This window comes from Aquarana catesbeiana, linkage group LG02 (genome assembly GCF_042186555.1).
Source record: "Aquarana catesbeiana isolate 2022-GZ linkage group LG02, ASM4218655v1, whole genome shotgun sequence".
In the NCBI taxonomy this organism is placed as follows: Eukaryota; Metazoa; Chordata; class Amphibia; order Anura; family Ranidae; genus Aquarana; species Aquarana catesbeiana.
Genome location: NC_133325.1, coordinates 263741828 through 263761324, shown reverse-complemented (window position 1 = coordinate 263761324; position 19497 = coordinate 263741828). Strand labels below are relative to the sequence as shown.

The following is a 19497-nucleotide window of genomic DNA, read 5'->3' as shown; positions in this document are numbered from 1 at the left end:
GATCAATTTATTTTTTTGTGAGGGGGGAGTTTTTTTTTTGGAGGTACGTTGGCCTGCCCCATATACATCCCAGAAGACTTTGAGATGTTCTCCACCCTTATCACAAGCATGGCTATCCAAAAATCACATTCTTTGGCAGCTGAAACTGGACCGTGAAATCTGTGATCAGGACCAAGAGGATAGGATGCAAAGGGCCGTGTGATCAGTAAGTGGGAGGAGAAGACACAGGGGGCCAGGTGACCAGTAGGCAGGGAGGAGAGGACGCTGGAGGTTGTATGATCACTAAAAAGTGAGAAGAGGACGCCAGAGGTCATGTGATCAGTGAGTGGGAGCATGGGGAGAGTATACTGGGAGCCAGGTCAGTGGGAGCTGGAGGAAAGGACACCAGGAGGTTGTATGTCCAGACAGCAGGAACAGGAGGAACAGACGCTGAGGGCCGGGTGATCAGCTAACGTGAACAGGAGGAGAGGATGCCAGAGGCTATGTGATCAATGAGCAAAAAGAATGGCCACAAGGGAGCCAGTGATGAGTAAGCAGAATCAGGAGGAGAGGACGCCTGGATCCGTGTGATCCGTGAGTGGAAGCAGTAAAGATGGGACTGGAAAAAAAAAAGGAAATATGGGAAAAAAAGCCATTTTCGAAAAAAAAACCTGACACTGACGGTTCTGGCCCCTCCCCTTGCAGAGTGCCTGCATGGCAAGCTGCTTGCTATGGGAGCACTTGTGCGTTCTCACTTCAAAGCAGCTTCTGTGTCCACAAGACACATACAGTGCAGCTCAGTACTGACCCACCCCTCATCACTGGCTGTGATTGACAGCAGCAGAAGCCAATGGTTTCCACTGCTGTGTCTCAGTCAATGAGGAGCAAGAGAGCAGGGAGAGCCACTGCTCTTGTGCACATTGCTGGATCCAGATGGGGCTCAGGAAAGTATTGGGGGGGGGGGGGATAATGCACACAGAAGGTTTTTTACCTTCATGCATAGAATAGATGAAGGTAAGAACCTTCAGCCTCTACAACCACTTTAAAAGCTATACAATTAGTGGCAACCTAACAAAAAAATAAAAAATAAAAAAAAAGGACTCACTAGAATTGCCAGAAATTAGTTTGTATTGAAATATTTTATAAAATGTGCCTATACCAGCTTTTTATATGAAGATGATGGGTGCATCATCTAATAATTAAATTTCAAAGGAAATGTACGGCTACAAACATAAAAGGTACTGACGCAGTATGACGGTAAGCTAAATTTACAGGATGATAGCCACAGCTTTTAACAGAATAATCCCTGTGATGTTCAACATGAATCCCAGAGGATTACAAGTGCCAAACGATAATACATTACAAAATGCACAATCCCTCCCCACACACAGATTAGAATGGAGGTAATTTATGACTAGATGGTTCTGGGAGGAAAGTTTTTACTAGTACAATAAACTCTAGATCTAAAGCTGAACACACACAATCAAATATTTAAATAAGTCAACATCATTTGTTCTAATTGAGCAAAAGAGTGGACACATACAGATCCCACTTTAACATAAAAATAAAAAAAAAAAATAAAAAAATAAAATAAAAAAAAAACTGCTGGGCAGTGAGCCAATCCAGGCAATAAAATTCACTTCTTTGATCCGATTATCAATGGCTGCAAGTCCTGGTGTTCTTCATTTCTTGCCCCTAAGGCTAGCCTGTGTCAGAACTTCACACAGAGGTACTGGGGGATATACAATAATGGAGAGGCACAGAAACTGGACACATGATCCAGAAATAGATTGGTAATTACAGCCATAGGATTGGGAGACCTGCTAAAAGTCGAGGTTTTAGTTGACTCCCACATAATACCAAGCATCTAAGAGTTGGATAGTGCATACAGAAAATTTGCAACATGTAAAAAAATAAAGTTTGTCATCGCTCAGCAAATTGTTAAAGTGGTTATAAAGCAGGGCTCAAAATTTCAAGTTCTGAGCTACTAGCCAGGCCTTAAGAGTTACTTGCCACCAGTTGCCCCACCCAACACCACCCCTTGCAAATGATCATATTTTATTTAGATCATACATGGTATGTAGGGTCGTCTTTAATGTTACATGGACCCTGGGCAAACATTTTTGTGCCCCCTGCAGAAACACTACAGGAGATGGTCTGATACTGCAGACCTACTACAGGAGAGGACCAGAGAGAGACTGCAGACATGGTAAGGAGAGGACTAGAGAGAGACTGCAGACATGGTAAGGAAAGGACCAGAGAGAGACTGCAAACATGGTAAGGAGAGGATCAAAGAGAGACTGCAGACATAAGGAGAGGACCAGAGAGAGACTGCAGACATGGTAAGGAGAGGACCAGAGAGAGACTGCAGACATGGTAAGGAGAGGACCAGAGAGAGACTGCAGACATGGTAAGGAGAGGACCAGAGAGAGACTGCAGACATAAGGAGAGGACCAGGGAGAGACTGCAGACATGGTAAGGAAAGGACCAGGTAGAGACTGCAGACATGGTAAGGAGAGGACCAGAGAGAGACTGCAGACATGGTAAGGAGAGGACCAGAGAGAGACTGCAGACATGGTAAGGAGAGGACCAGAGAGAGACTGCAGACATGGTAAGGAGAGGACCAGAGAGAGACTGCAGACATGGTAAGGAAAGGACTAGAGAGAGACTGCAGACATGGTAAGGAAAGGACCAGAGAGAGACTGCAGACATGGTAAGGAGAGAACCAGAGAGAGACTGCAGACATGGTAAGGAGAGGACCAGAGGGGGCGTGTCCGACTTCCGGTATGTGAGGAAGCTTCTCTTCAGAGCTCTGACCGCACCAAAATCCTGACTGATCCTGTAGACCTATAGACCACGCATATTCAACCCAAACTTACCAGAGTGGATAGAGGAACAATCCGGGCACCTGAATATGGTGAAATACAGCCCAAGTATGCATCCCACACCCGCATAGAAGCTGGCAAAGTATGCCCATGGAGACTCTCAAGATGGCGCCCGGCAGAGAGGGAGACGGGCGGTTAACGCCGACCCACCAGACCACGAGTGGACCGCGGGGGATGGAGACTGGCTGGATCCGACCAACCCGCTGGCTCATCCCCTGCCCTCTCTCCACTCAGACTCTGAGGAGAGTGGCTCCGGGACACAGGGAGGTGAGCCGACGCTGCTGCAGATCATGGACACTATTAAGAGCTGCCATGCGGCCTTATCCACGCAGATAGAAACCATCCGAGTAGACTTTGCCTTACTTAAAGATGACGTCCGCAAAGTGAAGCAGCGAGTAACACAGACGGAGCAAAGAATAAGCACAGTGGAGGATGATCTTCACCCCTTGTTACTGCAGATGAGAGACATGTCGGCGGACAACAAATCCCAGGGGGCCAAATTAGGAGATATCGAGGACAGGCTGAGGAGGAACAACCTCAGATTCATAGGTTTCCCAGAAGGTACGGAAGGGAAGAATCCAGAGGAATTCCTGCTGTCCTGGCTTAAACAAACATTTGGGCCGGAAAGTTTCTCCCACCTATTCGCTATTGAACGTGCACACAGTGTCCCACTGAGACCCCCCATTCCAGGGAGATATCCCAGACCCATGTTGGCGCGCTTTTTATACTTCAGAGATAAAGAGACCATACTGAGGAAGGCCTGTAACTTACCTGAACTGTTACATAACAATAATAAAATCTCTATTTTCCCTGATTTTTCTGCGGCTACGCAGAAACAAAGAGCAGCATTTCAAAGTGTAAAGCAGCGGCTGAGGGAACGCAGTCTACCATACAGTATGCTTTATCCAGCTAAACTGCGTGTGGTGCACAAGGGACAAACACAGTTCTTTCTGTCACCCAAGGAAGCAAATAGATGGCTGGAATCCCTAGGACAGGCCTAATGCAAGGGACACCCACAGCAAAATGTAACATCACCTAGCAAAACCCAGGATGCCTTCTGGATTGAAGACGCCGACAGATCTTTCTTTTCCCCACCATTTTCTTTTCTTTATCCCCCCCCCTCCTTTTTTTTTTCTATTTTTTTACTTTTTATCACAGGTACATTCTTTATTCGTAAGAATATACAGAAAGATGAAGAAATATTGGGTTGCAAGATCCTGCTGAACTCTAAATTCACACAGGAACACTAATAAGAGACTTCAAAGCGGTACAGTGAGTGTTCAGGAAACTCCCACATACCTTACCCTAAAGCCTTCTGCCCGGCTGGTGCAGGAAGATTACCCCCCTTTAGGGAACAATTTGCTGCAATGTTTGGGGTAAAAGTCTGCGGGTTGTTCGGGGCTGCAGGCAGGGTGGGGGGAGGGGGAATTCAACTCAGTGAAGCTGATTTCAGGAAAAGTTATGTTTTTTTTGTTTTTTCTTTTTTTCGGTTAATGTTGGGTATTCTCAAAATTCAATTTATCACAAGCGTTGGAGAAAAATGTGCACTGTGAATGGTTTTTGCATCTGCATGCGAATACTGTTTCAAATAGATAAGGTTAAAAATAATGCTGCTATATATTATATGGGGAGGTTGAGTGATAATGCCTCTATACTAACAGTCTATTTTTGGAAGACATTACTATCCCCCTACCAAAATAAGTATGCTAGGAAATATATCACTTATGTGTCCTGATGCAGTCTTTTAGGCTCCTCTCCTGGAACGTGAGAGGGCTCAACTCCAAGATCAAACGAGCGTTGGTATTTAAATATATTTTAAAGCGAAAACCACATATTATATTTTTCCAGGAATCACATTTAGTAGGCTCCAAAACCTTAGCCCTTCACAGAGCTGGTTTCAGTAGGGCATTTCACTCACCTTATTCCAGTTATGCCAGAGGGCTATCTGTACTGATCGCCAAATCACTTATATATACTGTTAAGACGGTGAAACTTGATCCTATGGGCAGATATGTGGCTCTGGTATTGATTATCGATAATCAGGTATACACTTTTGTAGCTATCTACATACCACCACCGTTCACAATTAAGGTATGGGAGGCAATGACGACGGAGCTGTTGAAGGTGGCGGAGGGTCCTCTTATTCTGGCTGGTGACCTAAATGCAGTATTATCTCCAGATACAGATAGACATGGGATGGCTACGATGGGAGGGTCTCCATTGGAGGCATGTGTAAAACCTTACGATCTGGTGGAGGCTTGGAGGTGGAAGCACCCAGACATTAGGGAATATTCTTGTTTTTCTTCCACCTTCAATACTTTTTCCAGGATAGATTTATGTTTTGTGTCAAAAGAATTGCTGCCGAGGGTGTTGGATGCTCAATATTTACCACGGGCCATCTCGGATCACTCCCCCATGCTTCTCACCATTGATATGGAGAGACCTAGGGGATATGTGGTGTGGAGATTAACCCCAATGTGGCTTAAAGAGGAATGCTTTGAGAGGTCAACTGCTTCATCCATTAATACTTTTTGGGTAGAAAACAAAAATTAGGTTCCAATTGGGATCACCTGGGACGCTTTTAAGGCCACACTGCGGGGCTCCACAGCGGGACTAATTAAACAGCTCCAGTCAGATAGGGGATGGAAGGTGAGGGAGGCTGAGCAGCTAGCCACTGAGTCGGAGGTGGAATATATTAAAAACTCTACCTCTGCTACACATAAACTATGGAGGGAAAATATAAGACAGTTAGACTTAGTATTAATAGAAAAAACACAGAAGAAGTTACTTTACCAAGCGCAGAGGATCTTTGAATTTGGGGATAAGAACAGCAGATTACTGGCATATTTAGCTCATTCCCAGCAGGCCCCAACCTCTATACCGCGTATAAGGGATAAGAACATGACACTATGTACATCACAAGTAGCTATAGCGAACGCATTCTTAGAATTCTATAAGGATTTATATACCTCAAGGGCTGATTATGTAGTGGAGGAAGTCCGAGAATACTTAGGGCCGATACCCCTACTAGAACTCTCGGAGGAGAAGGCGAAAGAATTGGATAGTCCCTTCTCGGTTGAAGAGGTTATCTCAGCTATTGGGGCATTAAATCCTAATAAGACTCCTGGTTTAGATGGATTCCCGGTGGAGTGGTATGGGACGTATGCTGAAATCTTGGCCCCTAAGCTCTTGACTATATATGAAGATGCATATAATAGGGGTATATTACCTGAATCTATGAGAGAAGCACTGATAGTGCTGATCCCAAAGCTGCATAAAGACCATGATCTATGTGAGTCATACCGACTGATATCGCTCATCAATGTAGACGCTAAAATTTTAGCTAAACTTTTGGCAAGGAGACTGAACAAAGCTATTGCATCTATTATTCATCCCGATCAAACAGGCTTCATTCCTGAAAGATCGACGGCCATAAACCTGAGACGTCTTTTCACCATAATTCAATCTAAGGGTCCTGCTCAAGATACCCGTGTGGTGGGATCACTAGACACGCATAAAGCGTTTGATTCTATAGAATGGCCATACTTGATTGCGGTCCTTGGTCGGCTGGGATTCGGTCCCAAATTTATAAAATGGGTTGAACTCTTACACGCAGACCCCCAAGCTAGAATAAGGATTAATAATACTATTACGGGGCAATTTAAAATAGCTAGGGGCACACGGCAGGGGTGTCCTTTATCACCCCTGCTGTTTGCCCTGGCAATAGAGCCATTGGCGGCTCTGCTGAGAGCGGATAGATCAATCAAGGGCTGTATGATGAATGACAGGGAGGAGAAAACATCTTTATACGCAGATGATATGCTGTTGTATTTAGAGGAGGCGGGGAGATCACTGCGTATGGCCCTGAATAGAATTTCTGACTTTGGGAGGTACTTGGGATTCAGGGTGAACTGGAGTAAATCAGTGGTTCTTCCCCTGGATCCTACGTATGCTCCGGAAATACCACAGGACATCCCATTAACAATAGTTAACAAATTCAGATATCTGGGAGTTGAGATTCAGTTGCCACTGAATCTATATGTGTTCAACAACTTGTCCCCGATTTGGAAAAGACTAAAGGAAAGTACACAGACCTGGGCCAAGTTGCCGCTTGGCTTACTGGGGAAAATCAACATATTTAAAATGATTTATCTGCCCAGGTTTCTGTACTTGCTCTGGCACGCTCCAGTATATATCCCCAAGAAATGGTTCACGGATGTAAATAAGACAGTCTCCTCCTTTCTAGGTTGACCTAAACCAGCTAGAATATCATTGGAAACACTTCACTTACCTATGAGAGAGGGAGGGTTGGCCCTGCCGAATTTACGCTGCTACTACCTAGCTGCTCAACTAACTCATGTACATTGGTGGGGTTTTCCAAAGATGAATCTCGCCTCAGTGGCAACACAAGCTGCTCAGGTATATTCGTATGAGGCATTGATTATTATACTGTATAGAAATGGGCCTTATCCGGAACAAGGTGCTAACATTCAGAAGCTGTCATACAAAATATTTCATTTATGTAATGTTAAGATGAATGGCTCAAACCTAGCGGGTTCTCCCAATGCCCCACTGTGGTATAACCCCCAACTTATAGAAATAGCTAAAATACGAGAAGGGGCATGTTGGGCAACATATGGGATTAAGTATGCACACCAGCTGTTCAGAGAAGGAGTCTTTAGATCATTTACAGACCTGAAAATTGAGTACGCCATTCCCAATGCTTTTTTTTCCAGATATCTTCAGCTACGTCACGCTGTAATGGCTCAATATGGTAAAGGCACAATCAGTTTAGTCCCTTCTGTAGGGGAAAAGCTGATTGCAGAGGAAGACCATGCAAAAACGATCTCTAGGTATTATGCGGCTCTGCTGCCATCCTCTAACCCTAGGGTGGAGAGGGTGGCGGCACAGTGGAAGATAGATATACCATCCCTGGAGGAGGAGACTTGGACGGAGCTGTTGGATACAATGCTTTCCTCGGTAATCTCAGCTAGAGATAAAATACTTCAGTTCAATTTTTTGCATAGAATTTACTATACACCGGAAAGACTACACAAAATGGGTAGGAGGGAACTCCCAGATTGCCCCCGCTGTAATGTAGCGGTGGGGAACTTCTTCCATATGGTATGGCAATGCCCTCGGGTAGTGTTATATTGGAAGGAGATCCTTGCTTATATGGAGGAGAAACTTGAACTTCCAAATATACTCAGACCCCCCTTCTTTACAGGACTGGTTAAAATTGGTTGATAACTCCATACCAATGTATAAACTTACATACCAGGCCAGAGGCAGTAATAAAAAGTTTGATAAAGCATGGAGAAAGTGGATTAAAAACATATCTGGAGAAATTGCAGTGTAAAAAACTTACTACTACCGACAAGGATAGGATGATAAAAATGTTGAATACATGTGATGTGAAAGGACAAATGAAACAGATGGAATGTGGATAAGATGCATAATATGGTAGATGGAGAAAGTAACAGTGCAGCAGATGACTTGTGAAATCAAACTTTATTGGTTATTTTCTAAGTTAAAAAAAAAAGGATATTTATGTATTAATAGTGTTACAGTTTAGATGATTGAGAACAGTCTGTAATGTGATCTGTTGCATTGTATGTAAACAATACAGTATGACATGAAACTGTAAATTTTGTAAATCTTAACCAGTTGCCGACCGCCGCACGACTATATACGTCGACAGAGCGGCACGGGCAGGCAAAAGGACGTATATGTACGTCCTTGCCTGCCCGCGGGTGGGGGGTCCGATCGGACCCCCCCCCCGGTGCCTGCGGCGGTCGGCAAATCTCCCCCGGCGATCGGAGGTGAGGGGGAGGCCATCCATTCGTGGCCCCCCCCTCGCGATCGCTCTCAGCCAATGGGATCATTTCCCTGCCTCTGTATTGTACACAGAGGCAGAGGAAATGATGTCATCTCTCCTCGGCTCGGTATTTTCCGTTCCGGGCCGAGGAGAGAAGACTGCAATGTAAGTGCACCAACACACTACACACAGTAGAACATGCCAGGCACACTAAACACCCCGATCCCCCCCCCGATCACCCCCCGATCCCCCCCAATCACCCCCCCCCCCCCCGTCACAAACTGACACCAAGCAGGTTTTTTTTTTTTTTTTTTTTCTGATTACTGTATTGGTGTCAGTTTGTGACAGTTACAGTGTCAGGGCAGTGAGTGTTAGGCCCCCTGTAGGTCTAGGGTACCCCCCTAACCCCCCTAATAAAGTTTTAACCCCTTGATCACCCCCTGTCACCAGTGTCGCTAAGCGATCATTTTTCTGATCGCTGTATTAGTGTCGCTGGTGACGCTAGTTAGGGACGTAAATATTTAGGTTCGCCGTCAGCGTTTTATAGTGACAGGGACCCCCATATACTACCTAATAAATGTTTTAACCCCTTGATTGCCCCCTAGTTAACCCTTTCACCACTGATCACTGTATAACCGTTACGGGTGACGCTGGTTAGTTTGTTTATTTTTTATAGTGTCAGGGCACCCGCCGTTTATTACCGAATAAAGATTTAGCCCCCTGATCACCCGACGTTGATATGCGTCGCCCCAGGCAGCGTCAGATTAGCGCCAGTACCGCTAACACCCACGCACGCAGCATACGCCTCCCTTAGTGGTATAATATCTGTACAGATCAATATCTGATCCGATCAGATCTATACTAGCGTCCCCAGCAGTTTAGGGTTCCCAAAAACACAGTGTTAGCGGGATCAGCCCAGATACCTGCTAGCACCTGCATTTTGCCCCTCCGCCCAGCTCGGCCCAGCCCACCCAAGTGCAGTATCGATCGATCACTGTCACTTACAAAACACTAAACGCATAACTGCAGCGTTCGCAGAGTCAGGCCTGATCCCTGCGATCGCTAACAGTTTTTTTGGTAGCATTTTGGTGAAATGGCAAGCACCAGCCCCAGGCAGCGTCAGGTTAGTCCCAGTACCGCTAACACCCACGCACCGTACACCTCCCTTAGTGGTATAGTATCTGAACGCATCAATATCTGATCCGATCAGATCTATACTAGCGTCCCCAGCAGTTTAGGGTTCCCAAAAACGCAGTGTTAGCGGGATCAGCCCAGATACCTGCTAGCAACTGCGTTTTACCCCTCCGCCCGGCCCAGCCCAGCCCACCCAAGTGCAGTATCGATCGATCACTGTCACTTACAAAACACTAAACGCATAACTGCAGCGTTCGCAGAGTCAGGCCTGATCCCTGCGATCGCTAACAGTTTTTTTTTGTAGCGTTTTGGTGAACTGGCAAGCACCAGCCCCAGGCAGCGTCAGGTTAGTGCCAGTAGCGCTAACACCCACGCACGCACCCTACACCTCCCTTAGTGGTATAGTATCTGATCGGATCAATATCTGATCCGATCAGATCTATACTGGCGTCCCCAGCAGTTTAGGGTTCCCAAAAACGCAGTGTTAGCGGGATCAGCCCAGATACCTGCTAGCACCTGCGTTTTGCCCCTCCGCCCGGCCCAGCCCAGCCCACCCAAGTGCAGTATCGATCGATCACTGTCACTTACAAAACACTAAATGCATAACTGCAGCGTTCGCAGAGTCAGGCCTGATCCCTGCGATCGTTAACAGTTTTTTTGGTAGCGTTTTGGTGAACTGGCAAGCGCCAGCGGCCTAGTACACCCCGGTCGTAGTCAAACCAGCACCGCAGTAACACTTGGTGAAGTGGCGAGTCCCATAAGTGCAGTTCAAGCTGGTGAGGTGGCAAGCACAAATAGTGTCCCGCTGCCACCAAGAAGACAAACACAGGCCCGTCATGCCCATAGTGCCCTTCCTGCTGCATTCGCCAATCCTAATTGGGAACCCACCACTTCTGCAGCGCCCGTACTTCCCCCATTCACATCCCCAACCAAATGCAGTCGGCTGCATGAGAGGCATTTTTATGTCCTCCCGAGTACCCCTACCCAACGAACCCCCCCCAAAAAAGATGTTGTGTCTGCAGCAAGCGCGGATATAGGCGTGACACCCGCTATTATTGTCCCTCCTGTCCTGACAATCCTGGTCTTTGCATTGGTGAATGTTTTGAACGCTACCATTCACTAGTTGAGTATTAGCGTAGGGTACAGCATTGCACAGACTAGGACACACTTTCACAGGGTCTCCCAAGATGCCATCGCATTTTGAGAGACCCGAACCTGGAACCGGTTACAGTTATAAAAGTTACAGTTACAAAAAAAGTGTAAAAAAAAAAAAAAAAAACACAAACAAAAATATAAAATAAAAAATAATAGTTGTCGTTTTATTGTTCTCTCTCTATTCTCTCTCTCTCTCTCTATTCTCTCTATTGTTCTGCTCTTTTTTACTGTATTCTATTCTGCAATGTTTTATTGTTATTATGTTTTATCATGTTTGCTTTTCAGGTCTGCAATTTTTTATACTTTACCGTTTACTGTGCTTTATTGTTAACCATATTTTTGTCTTCAGGTACAGCATTCACGACTTTGAGTGGTTATACCAGAATGATGCTTGCAGGTTTAGGTATCATCTTGGTATCATTCTTTTCAGCCAGCGGTCGGCTTTCATGTAAAAGCAATCCTAGCGGCTAATTAGCCTCTAGACTGCTTTTACAAGCAGTGGGAGAGAATGCCCCCCCCCCCCCACCGTCTTCCGTGTTTTTCTCTGGCTCTCCTGTCTCAACAGGGAACCTGAGAATGCAGCCGGTGATTCAGCCAGCTGACCATAGAGCTGATCAGAGACCAGAGTGGCTCCAAACATCTCTATGGCCTAAGAAACCGGAAGCTACGAGCATTTTATGACTTAGATTTCGCCGGATGTAAATAGCGCCATTGGGAAATTGGGAAAGCATTTTATCATACCGATCTTGGTGTGGTCAGATGCTTTGAGGGCAGAGGAGAAATCTAGGGTCTAATAGACCCCAATTTTTTCAAAAAAGAGTACCTGTCACTACCTATTGCTATCATAGGGGATATTTACATTCCCTGAGATAACAATAAAAATGATTAAAAAAAAAAAAAAAATGAAAGGAACAGTTTTAAAATAAGATAAAAAAGCAAAAAAATAATAAAGAAAAAAAAAAAAAAAAGCACCCCTGTCCCCCCTGCTCTCGCGCTAAGGCGAACGCAAGCGTCAGTCTGGCGTCAAATGTAAACAGCAATTGCACCATGCATGTGAGGTATCACCGCGACGGTCAGATCGAGGGCAGTAATTTTAGCAGTAGACCTCCTCTGTAAATCTAAAGTGGTGACCTGTAAAGGCTTTTAAAGGCTTTTAAAAATGTATTTATTTTGTTGTCACTGCACGTTTGTGCGCAATTGTAAAGCATGTCATGTTTGGTATCCATGTACTCGGCCTAAGATCATCTTTTTTATTTCATCAAACATTTGGGCAATATAGTGTGTTTTAGTGCATTAAAATGTAAAAAAGTGTGTTTTTTCCCCAAAAAATGCGTTTGAAAAATCGCTGCGCAAATACTGTGTGAAAAAAAAAATTAAACACCCACCATTTTAATCTGTAGGGCATTTGCTTTAAAAAAATATATAATGTGTGGGGGTTCAAAGTAATTTTCTTGCAAAAAAAAATAATTTTTTCATGTAATCAAAAAGTGTCAGAAAGGGCTTTGTCTTCAAGTGGTTAGAAGAGTGGGTGATGTGTGACATAAGCTTCTAAATGTTGTGCATAAAATGCCAGGACAGTTCAAACCCCTCCAAATGACCCCATTTTGGAAAGTAGACACCCCAAGCTATTTGCTGAGAGGCATGTCGAGTCCATGGAATATTTTATATTGTGACACAAGTTGCGGGAAAGAGACAAATTATTATTATTTTTTTTTTTTTTTGCACAAAGTTGTCACTAAATGATATATTGCTCAAACATGCCATGGGAATATGTGGAATTGCACCCCAAAATACATTCTGTTGCTTCTCCTGAGTACGGGGATACCACATGTGTGAGACTTTTTGGGAGCCTAGCCACGTATGGGACCCCGAAAACCAAGCACCGCCTTCAGGCTTTCTAAGGGCGTAAATTTTTGATTTCACTCTTCACTGCCTATCACAGTCTCGGAGGCCATGGAATGCCCAGGTGGCACAAACCCCCCCAAATGACCCCATTTTGGAAAGTAGACACCCCAAGCTATTTGCTGAGAGGTATAGTGAGTATTTTGCAGACCTCACTTTTTGTCACAAAGTTTTGAAAATTAAAAAAAGAAAAAAAAAATTTTTTTTTTTGTCTTTCTTCATTTTCAAAAACAAATGAGAGCTGCAAAATACTCACCATGCCTCTCAGCAAATAGCTTGGGGTGTCTACTTTCCAAAATGGGGTCATTTGGGGGGAGTTTGTGCCACCTGGGCATTCCATGGCCTCCGAAACTGTGATAGGCAGTGAAGAGTGAAATCAAAAATGTACACCCTTAGAAATCCTGAAGGCGGTGATTGGTTTTCGGGGTCCCGTACGCGGCTAGGCTCCTAAAAAGTCCCACACATGTGGTATCCCCGTGCTCAAGAGAAGCAGCAGAATGTATTTTGGGGTGCAATTCCACATATGCCCATGACCTGTGTGAGCAATATATCATTTAGTGACAACTTTGTGCAAAAAAAAAAAATAAATAAAAAATAAATTGTCACTTTCCCGCAACTTGTGTCAAAATATAAAATATTCCATGGACTCAACATGCCTCTCAGCAAATAGCTTGGGGTGTCTACTTTCCAAAATGGGGTCATTTGGGGGGGGGGGTTGTGCCATCTGGGCATTTTATGGCCTTCAAAACTGTGATAGGTAGTGAGGAGTAAAATCAAAAATGTACGCCCTTAGAAATCCTGAAGGCAGTGATTGGTTTTCGGGGCCCCGTATGCGGCTAGGCTCCCAAAAAGTCCCACACATGTGGTATCCCCATACTCAGGAGAAGCAGCAAAATGTATTTTGGGGTGCAATTCCACATATGCCCATGGCCTGTGTGAGCAATATATCATTTAGTGACAACTTTTTGTAATTTTTTTTTTTTTTTTTTTCATTATTCAATCACTTGGGACAAAAAAAATGAATATTCAATGGGCTCAACATGCCTCTCAGCAATTTCCTTGGGGTGTCTACTTTCCAAAATGGGGTCATTTGTGGGGGTTTTGTACTGCCCTGTCATTTTAGCACCTCAAGAAATGACATAGGCAGTCATAAATTAAAGACTGTGTAAATTCCAGAAAATGTACCCTAGTTTGTAGGCGCTATAACTTTTGCGCAAACCAATAAATATACACTTATTGACATTTTTTTTACCAAAGACATGTGGCCAAATACATTTTGGCCTAAATGTATGACTAAAATTGAGTTTATTGGATTTTTTTTAGAACAAAAAGTAGAAAATATCATTTTTTTTCAAAATTTTCGGTATTTTTCCGTGTATAGCGCAAAAAATAAAAACGGCAGAGGTGATCAAATACCATCAAAAGAAAGCTCTATTTGTGGGAAGAAAAGGACACAAATTTCGTTTGGTTACAGCATTGCATGACCGCGCAATTAGCAGTTAAAGCGACGCAGTGCCAAATTGTAAAAAGTGCTCTGGTCAGGAAGGGGGTAAATCCTTCCGGGGCTGAAGTGGTTAATAAATTTACCCTTTAAAAAAAAAAAAAAAAGGAGAGGACCAGAGAGAGACTGCAGACATGGTAAGGAAAGGACCAGAGAGAGACTGCAGACATAAGGAGAGGACCAGAGAGAGACTGCAGACATAAGGAGAGGACCAGAGAGAGACTGCAGACATGGTAAGAAGAGGACCAGAGAGAGACTGCAGACATGGTAAGAAGAGGACCAGAGAGAGACTGCAGACATAAGTAGAGGACCAGAGAGAGACTGCAGATGTGGTAAGGAGAGGACCAGAGAGAGAGACTGCAGACGTGGTAAGGAGAGGACCAGAGAGAGAGACTGCAGACATGGTAAGGAGAGGACCAGAGAGAGAGACTGCAGACATAAGGAGAGGACCAGAGAGAGACTGCAGACATGGTAAGCAAAGGACCAGAGAGAGACTGCAGACATGGTAAGCAAAGGACCAGAGAGAGACTGCAGACATGGTACAGGTACTGTGGATGGCTCCCCCCTCCCTCCACATCTCTGTAGAGGGGGAGATGTTGCAGATCAGTGTACACAGCTCTAGGAGCTGGGGGAGCATGTACTCCCTCTACACTTGATCAGTGTGATCCATGTCCCCTCCACCTGCTCTGAGTGTCGGACTCCTCTGCTCACTTTCTCCCCAGGACCCTCACTCACATCAGCAGTGTCCAGATCCAGACAGCACACAGGTCCCCTCATAGTCCCGGCCAGTCAGTTCAGCAGTGTCCCAGTGCAGACAGCAAGTCCTCTTGTCCCCTTCCATTGTCAGCAGGAAGCCGGGAAGTACAGCACTTGAGGGGGAAGGAGGAAGTTACATCTTCCTCCTCTGAATGCCAGGTAATACAAGCACCTTATGGGTTCTTAGGATGCTACCAACCAATAGTTTTGACAGGCAGGACTTGGGAGACAACAGAGGAAAGCCACTTGATTGGGCACCTCTTCTCCTCCCCCAGAAGGATCCCGGGTGCTGCTATTCACAATCACTTTATATGTACTCTCCAAATGTGAGCAGGCGAGTACAACTTTTGAGGGCTGTTATAAAGTCAAAATGTTATCCCCATATCCCTAAAACACTTACTGTCCCTGTCTGCAGGACCACTCCACTGACTTCCTGGTCTCACAAGGGACACAGGCAGCAGCGGGAGTCATAGTCCTGCTGCTGTCAGTCAATTCCTATGAGGAGGGAGAAGTGGGAGTGATATGGACACACACAGCAAGGCTCGAGAGTGTGCCCACATACAGTGCATCTGGAAAGTATTCACAGCGCTTCAATTTTTCCACATTTTGTTATATTACAGCCTTATTTAAAAAATGTATTAAATCCATTATCTTCCTCAAAATTCTACAAACAATACCTCATAATGACAACGTGAAAGAAGTTTGCTTGAAATCTTTGCAAACTTATTTAAAAAAAAAAAAAAAAAAAGAAACCCCATGTACATAAGTATTCACAGCTTTTGCTCAATACTTTGTTGAAGCACCTTTGGCACCAATTACAGCCTTAAGTCTTTTTGACTATAATGCTACAAGCTTGGCACACCTATTTTTAGCCAGTTCCTCCCATTCTTCTTTGTAGGACCTCTCAAGCTCCATCAGGTTGGATGGGGAGCGTTGGTGCACAGCCATTTTCAGATTTCTTCAGAGCTGTTCAATCGGGATCAAGTCTGGGCTCTGGCTGGACCACTTAAGGACATTCACAGAGTTGTCCCATAGCCACTCCTTTGTTATCTTGGCTGTGTGCTTTGGGTATTTGTACTATGAACTCACACCCCAGTCTGGAGTCCAGTGTGCTCTGGACAGATTTTCATCAAGCATGTCTCTGCACATTACTGCATTCATCTTTTCCTCGATCCTGACTAGTCTCACAGTTCCTGCCGCTGAAAAACATCCCCACAGCATGATGCTGCCACCATCATGCGTCACTGTAGGGATGGTATGGGCCAGGTGATGAGCAGTGCCTGGTTTGCTTCAGACATGACGCTTGCTATTGAGGCCAAAGAGTAAAATCTTTGTTTCATCAGACCAGAGAACTTTTTTTCTCATGGTCTGAGAGTCCTTCAGGTGCCTTATGGCAGTCTGTCATGTGCGCTTTACTGAGGAGTGCCTTCTGCCTGGTCACTCAGTTTGGCCAGGAGGCTTGCTCTAGGAAGAGTCCTGGTGGTTTGAAACCTCTTAAATTTACAGATGATGGAGGCCACTGTGCTCATTGGGACCTTCAATGCTGCATAAAGTTTTATGTACCCTTCCCAAGATCTATGCCTCGATACAATCCTGTCTCAAAGGTCTATAGACCATTCCTTGGACTTCATTGCTTAGTTTGTGCTCTGACATACACCATTAACTGTGGGACCTTATATAGACAGGTGAGTGCCCTTCATGTCCAATCAAATGAATTTACTACAGGTGGACTCCAATCAAGTTCTAGAAAAATCTCAGGGATGATCAGTGGAAACAGGATGCAGGAGTTGAAATTTTGAGTGTCATGGCAAAGGCTGTGAATATTTATATACATGTGATTTTTTTGTTTTTTTATTTTTAATAAATTTGCAAAGATTTCAAACATGCTTCTTTCAGGTTGTCATTATGGGGTGTTTGTAGAATTTTGAGGAACATAATGAATTTAATCCATTTTGGAATAAGGCTGTAACATAACAAAATGTGGAAAAAGTGAAGCGCTGTGAATACTTTCTGGATTCACTGAAGCACAGAGTTTGCTATGGAGGCACTCAGAAGAAAAAAGAGCAGAGAGTGCCAGTGAGGGACCACCAAAGAAGAGGTAAGTGACCACTTTGTGCTATATTGTTGCGAAGAGCAGGTAAGTATAACATCTTTTTTATTTCAAGAAAAAAAAATGTACTTTATTATCACTTTAAGCTTTCTCCAAACAAAAAGGGAGCAAGCTGTTCAAAGCACATGAGGCACAAATGAAGCTTGGTTGACTTGAACATCATTGTTAAGATAGATCCTTGTACTATACCATCATGGCATATCACATACTATCCATTAATTGCAAATGTGACCATGTATAGCAGCCCTGAGAACTGCACTTTGTAAGCTCAGGCTGAAAGGAGTGGATTTGCCCCTACCCCTCCCCTCATATCTTCAGATATAGTTTCACTTGAACATAATATAAATCTAAGACACTGTCTCCAACAACAATGCATACATTCGTATATACCTATTAAATGTGCACACTGCCGGTAGAGAACTGTTATTGGAAGTTTAAAGAAAACTTGTGGGAAATGTCAGGACTGCTACTGTTGATCTCCTGAAAATGCTAGTTGCCTGGCTGTCTTGCTGACCCCATAATTTAGGTACTAACTTGAGCCACTGACCCAGGCAGTGCAGCCAGTGAAGTCAAAATAGACAATTTATTCAAGGAGAATTGGATTATGCTTAAAGTGGATCTCCAGGAATATAAAGAATTTCAACTCTACCCCAACCGCTCGCACTACAAGAGTTAATTGCTCTAGGGTTAAATGTCTAGGGGTAGAGGAATAAGGAGAATCCTCACTCCAACAGGGTCTTTCCAGCACTGCGATGGGTTCCCTGCAGCTGCCTTCCTAAGCCAAGACAGCCACGGTCACACTCCAGACTCCTCACTGTTAATGTCCCTGTATTGATCCCAAGACTCTGGCATTTCATACAGCCAGATCTGTATCACACTGGTCATAATGAACATTTAACTAGTAGGGGCCCCTCTGCAAAGGCAATTTTTTTTAATATTCCTGGAGGTGGGCTTTAAACAACTAGTAGGGGTTTACAAATGTGACTTAAACTATACCTGAAAAAAAATAAATGTATTTGTTTAGAATGTGGATTAGACTGGAGTTGTTATAAAACTATGTCCATACGTACCTGACTCATTTGCTCCAAAATGGTCAAAGGGATTGCCTGCAGCATCAGGGTTGAGCAGAGTGACTTGAAAAGTGATCTCATCAGAAGTGGGATCCTCATAGCTCATCAGACAGGTGTATTTGTCCACATATATGGCATACCAGGCAACCGGCGAGATGATCTGTGGCAGAGTGTAGTTATATTCAGTTTGGTTCAAGGGAACTAAAATAAAAAATGTAAAATACAAGCTATAACACAGGCATTTTAAAAGCTGAAAGAATTTTCATTAATAAGAGCTTCCACAGAACACTATGTTTAAATTAGCGAAAAGTGTGTGCTCCTGCATCTGAAATTGGGCAACATTGATATGGTCTAATGGGCGCCTCTTTTTCTGCTTCTAATAGATATTACTGTGAGGACTTCTAACCTGTCTAAAGGCCTGTACACACGATACAAAAATCAAAAGCAAATTTTCAGATCGTTAGTACGGTGCTTTTGACAGCCAATTCCAGTTTTTCGTCAGACAAAAGCTGGATGTGCAGACTATAACATTTTTGTCGGATGTGAACACAACGTCCGATTATCGTTTAATTCATATGGTTTTCGTACGTAAAAAATTGTAAGCAAGACTACGCATGCTCAGAAACGTAAGAATACATACAAAACTATTCAACACATTATGTCAACTCAGACATTGTATTCTATCCTACGAGAATTTTCGTATGGCGAGTAACCTCTTCACTTTCGAAATGAGACTGGCATGCAACTAAAAAAAAATGGACGAACGGTCATCTGAAAATCTGATCGTGTGTACGAGGCTTTACTCTTGGCATGCCTTGGTGTCAGGATAAAGGAACTCCCATGTATATGTTTAGGTGTTATCCCAGGTTGGCCAATCAAGATGCCTGAACATGATGAAACGGGATGACAGGGAGAAGATGCTGGCGCCAATGAGGGAGCACACTGCATCGCAAGATGGGATTAAAGTACCGCAGACCTAAGTTTCGCTTTAAGGCCTCATGCACACAGCCATATACTGTAGGGGCTGTACAGCATGCAGCCTGTATAATTGCTTTCCTGGGACCCACAGCTGCTGCATATTAAGATGAACTAGAAAATGCAACTGTACAAGGTTATGTGCGGGGGAAGGAGGTTGCGTAAAGCTCCTGCATTCTCTGCACGCACACAATGTACATTTGGAGCATACT

At 44.2% G+C, this 19497-nt stretch overlaps 1 protein-coding gene across 1 annotated transcript in view; it reads right to left on the bottom strand.

Moving 5' to 3' along the window:
- Positions 1-19497, bottom strand: part of GPR180 (G protein-coupled receptor 180) — a 68677-nt gene that overhangs the window by 36837 nt on the left and 12343 nt on the right. Inside the window, 1 exon segment of the mRNA XM_073614373.1 lies at positions 18311-18511. Within this exon segment, the coding sequence (XP_073470474.1) occupies positions 18311-18511 (201 nt within the window).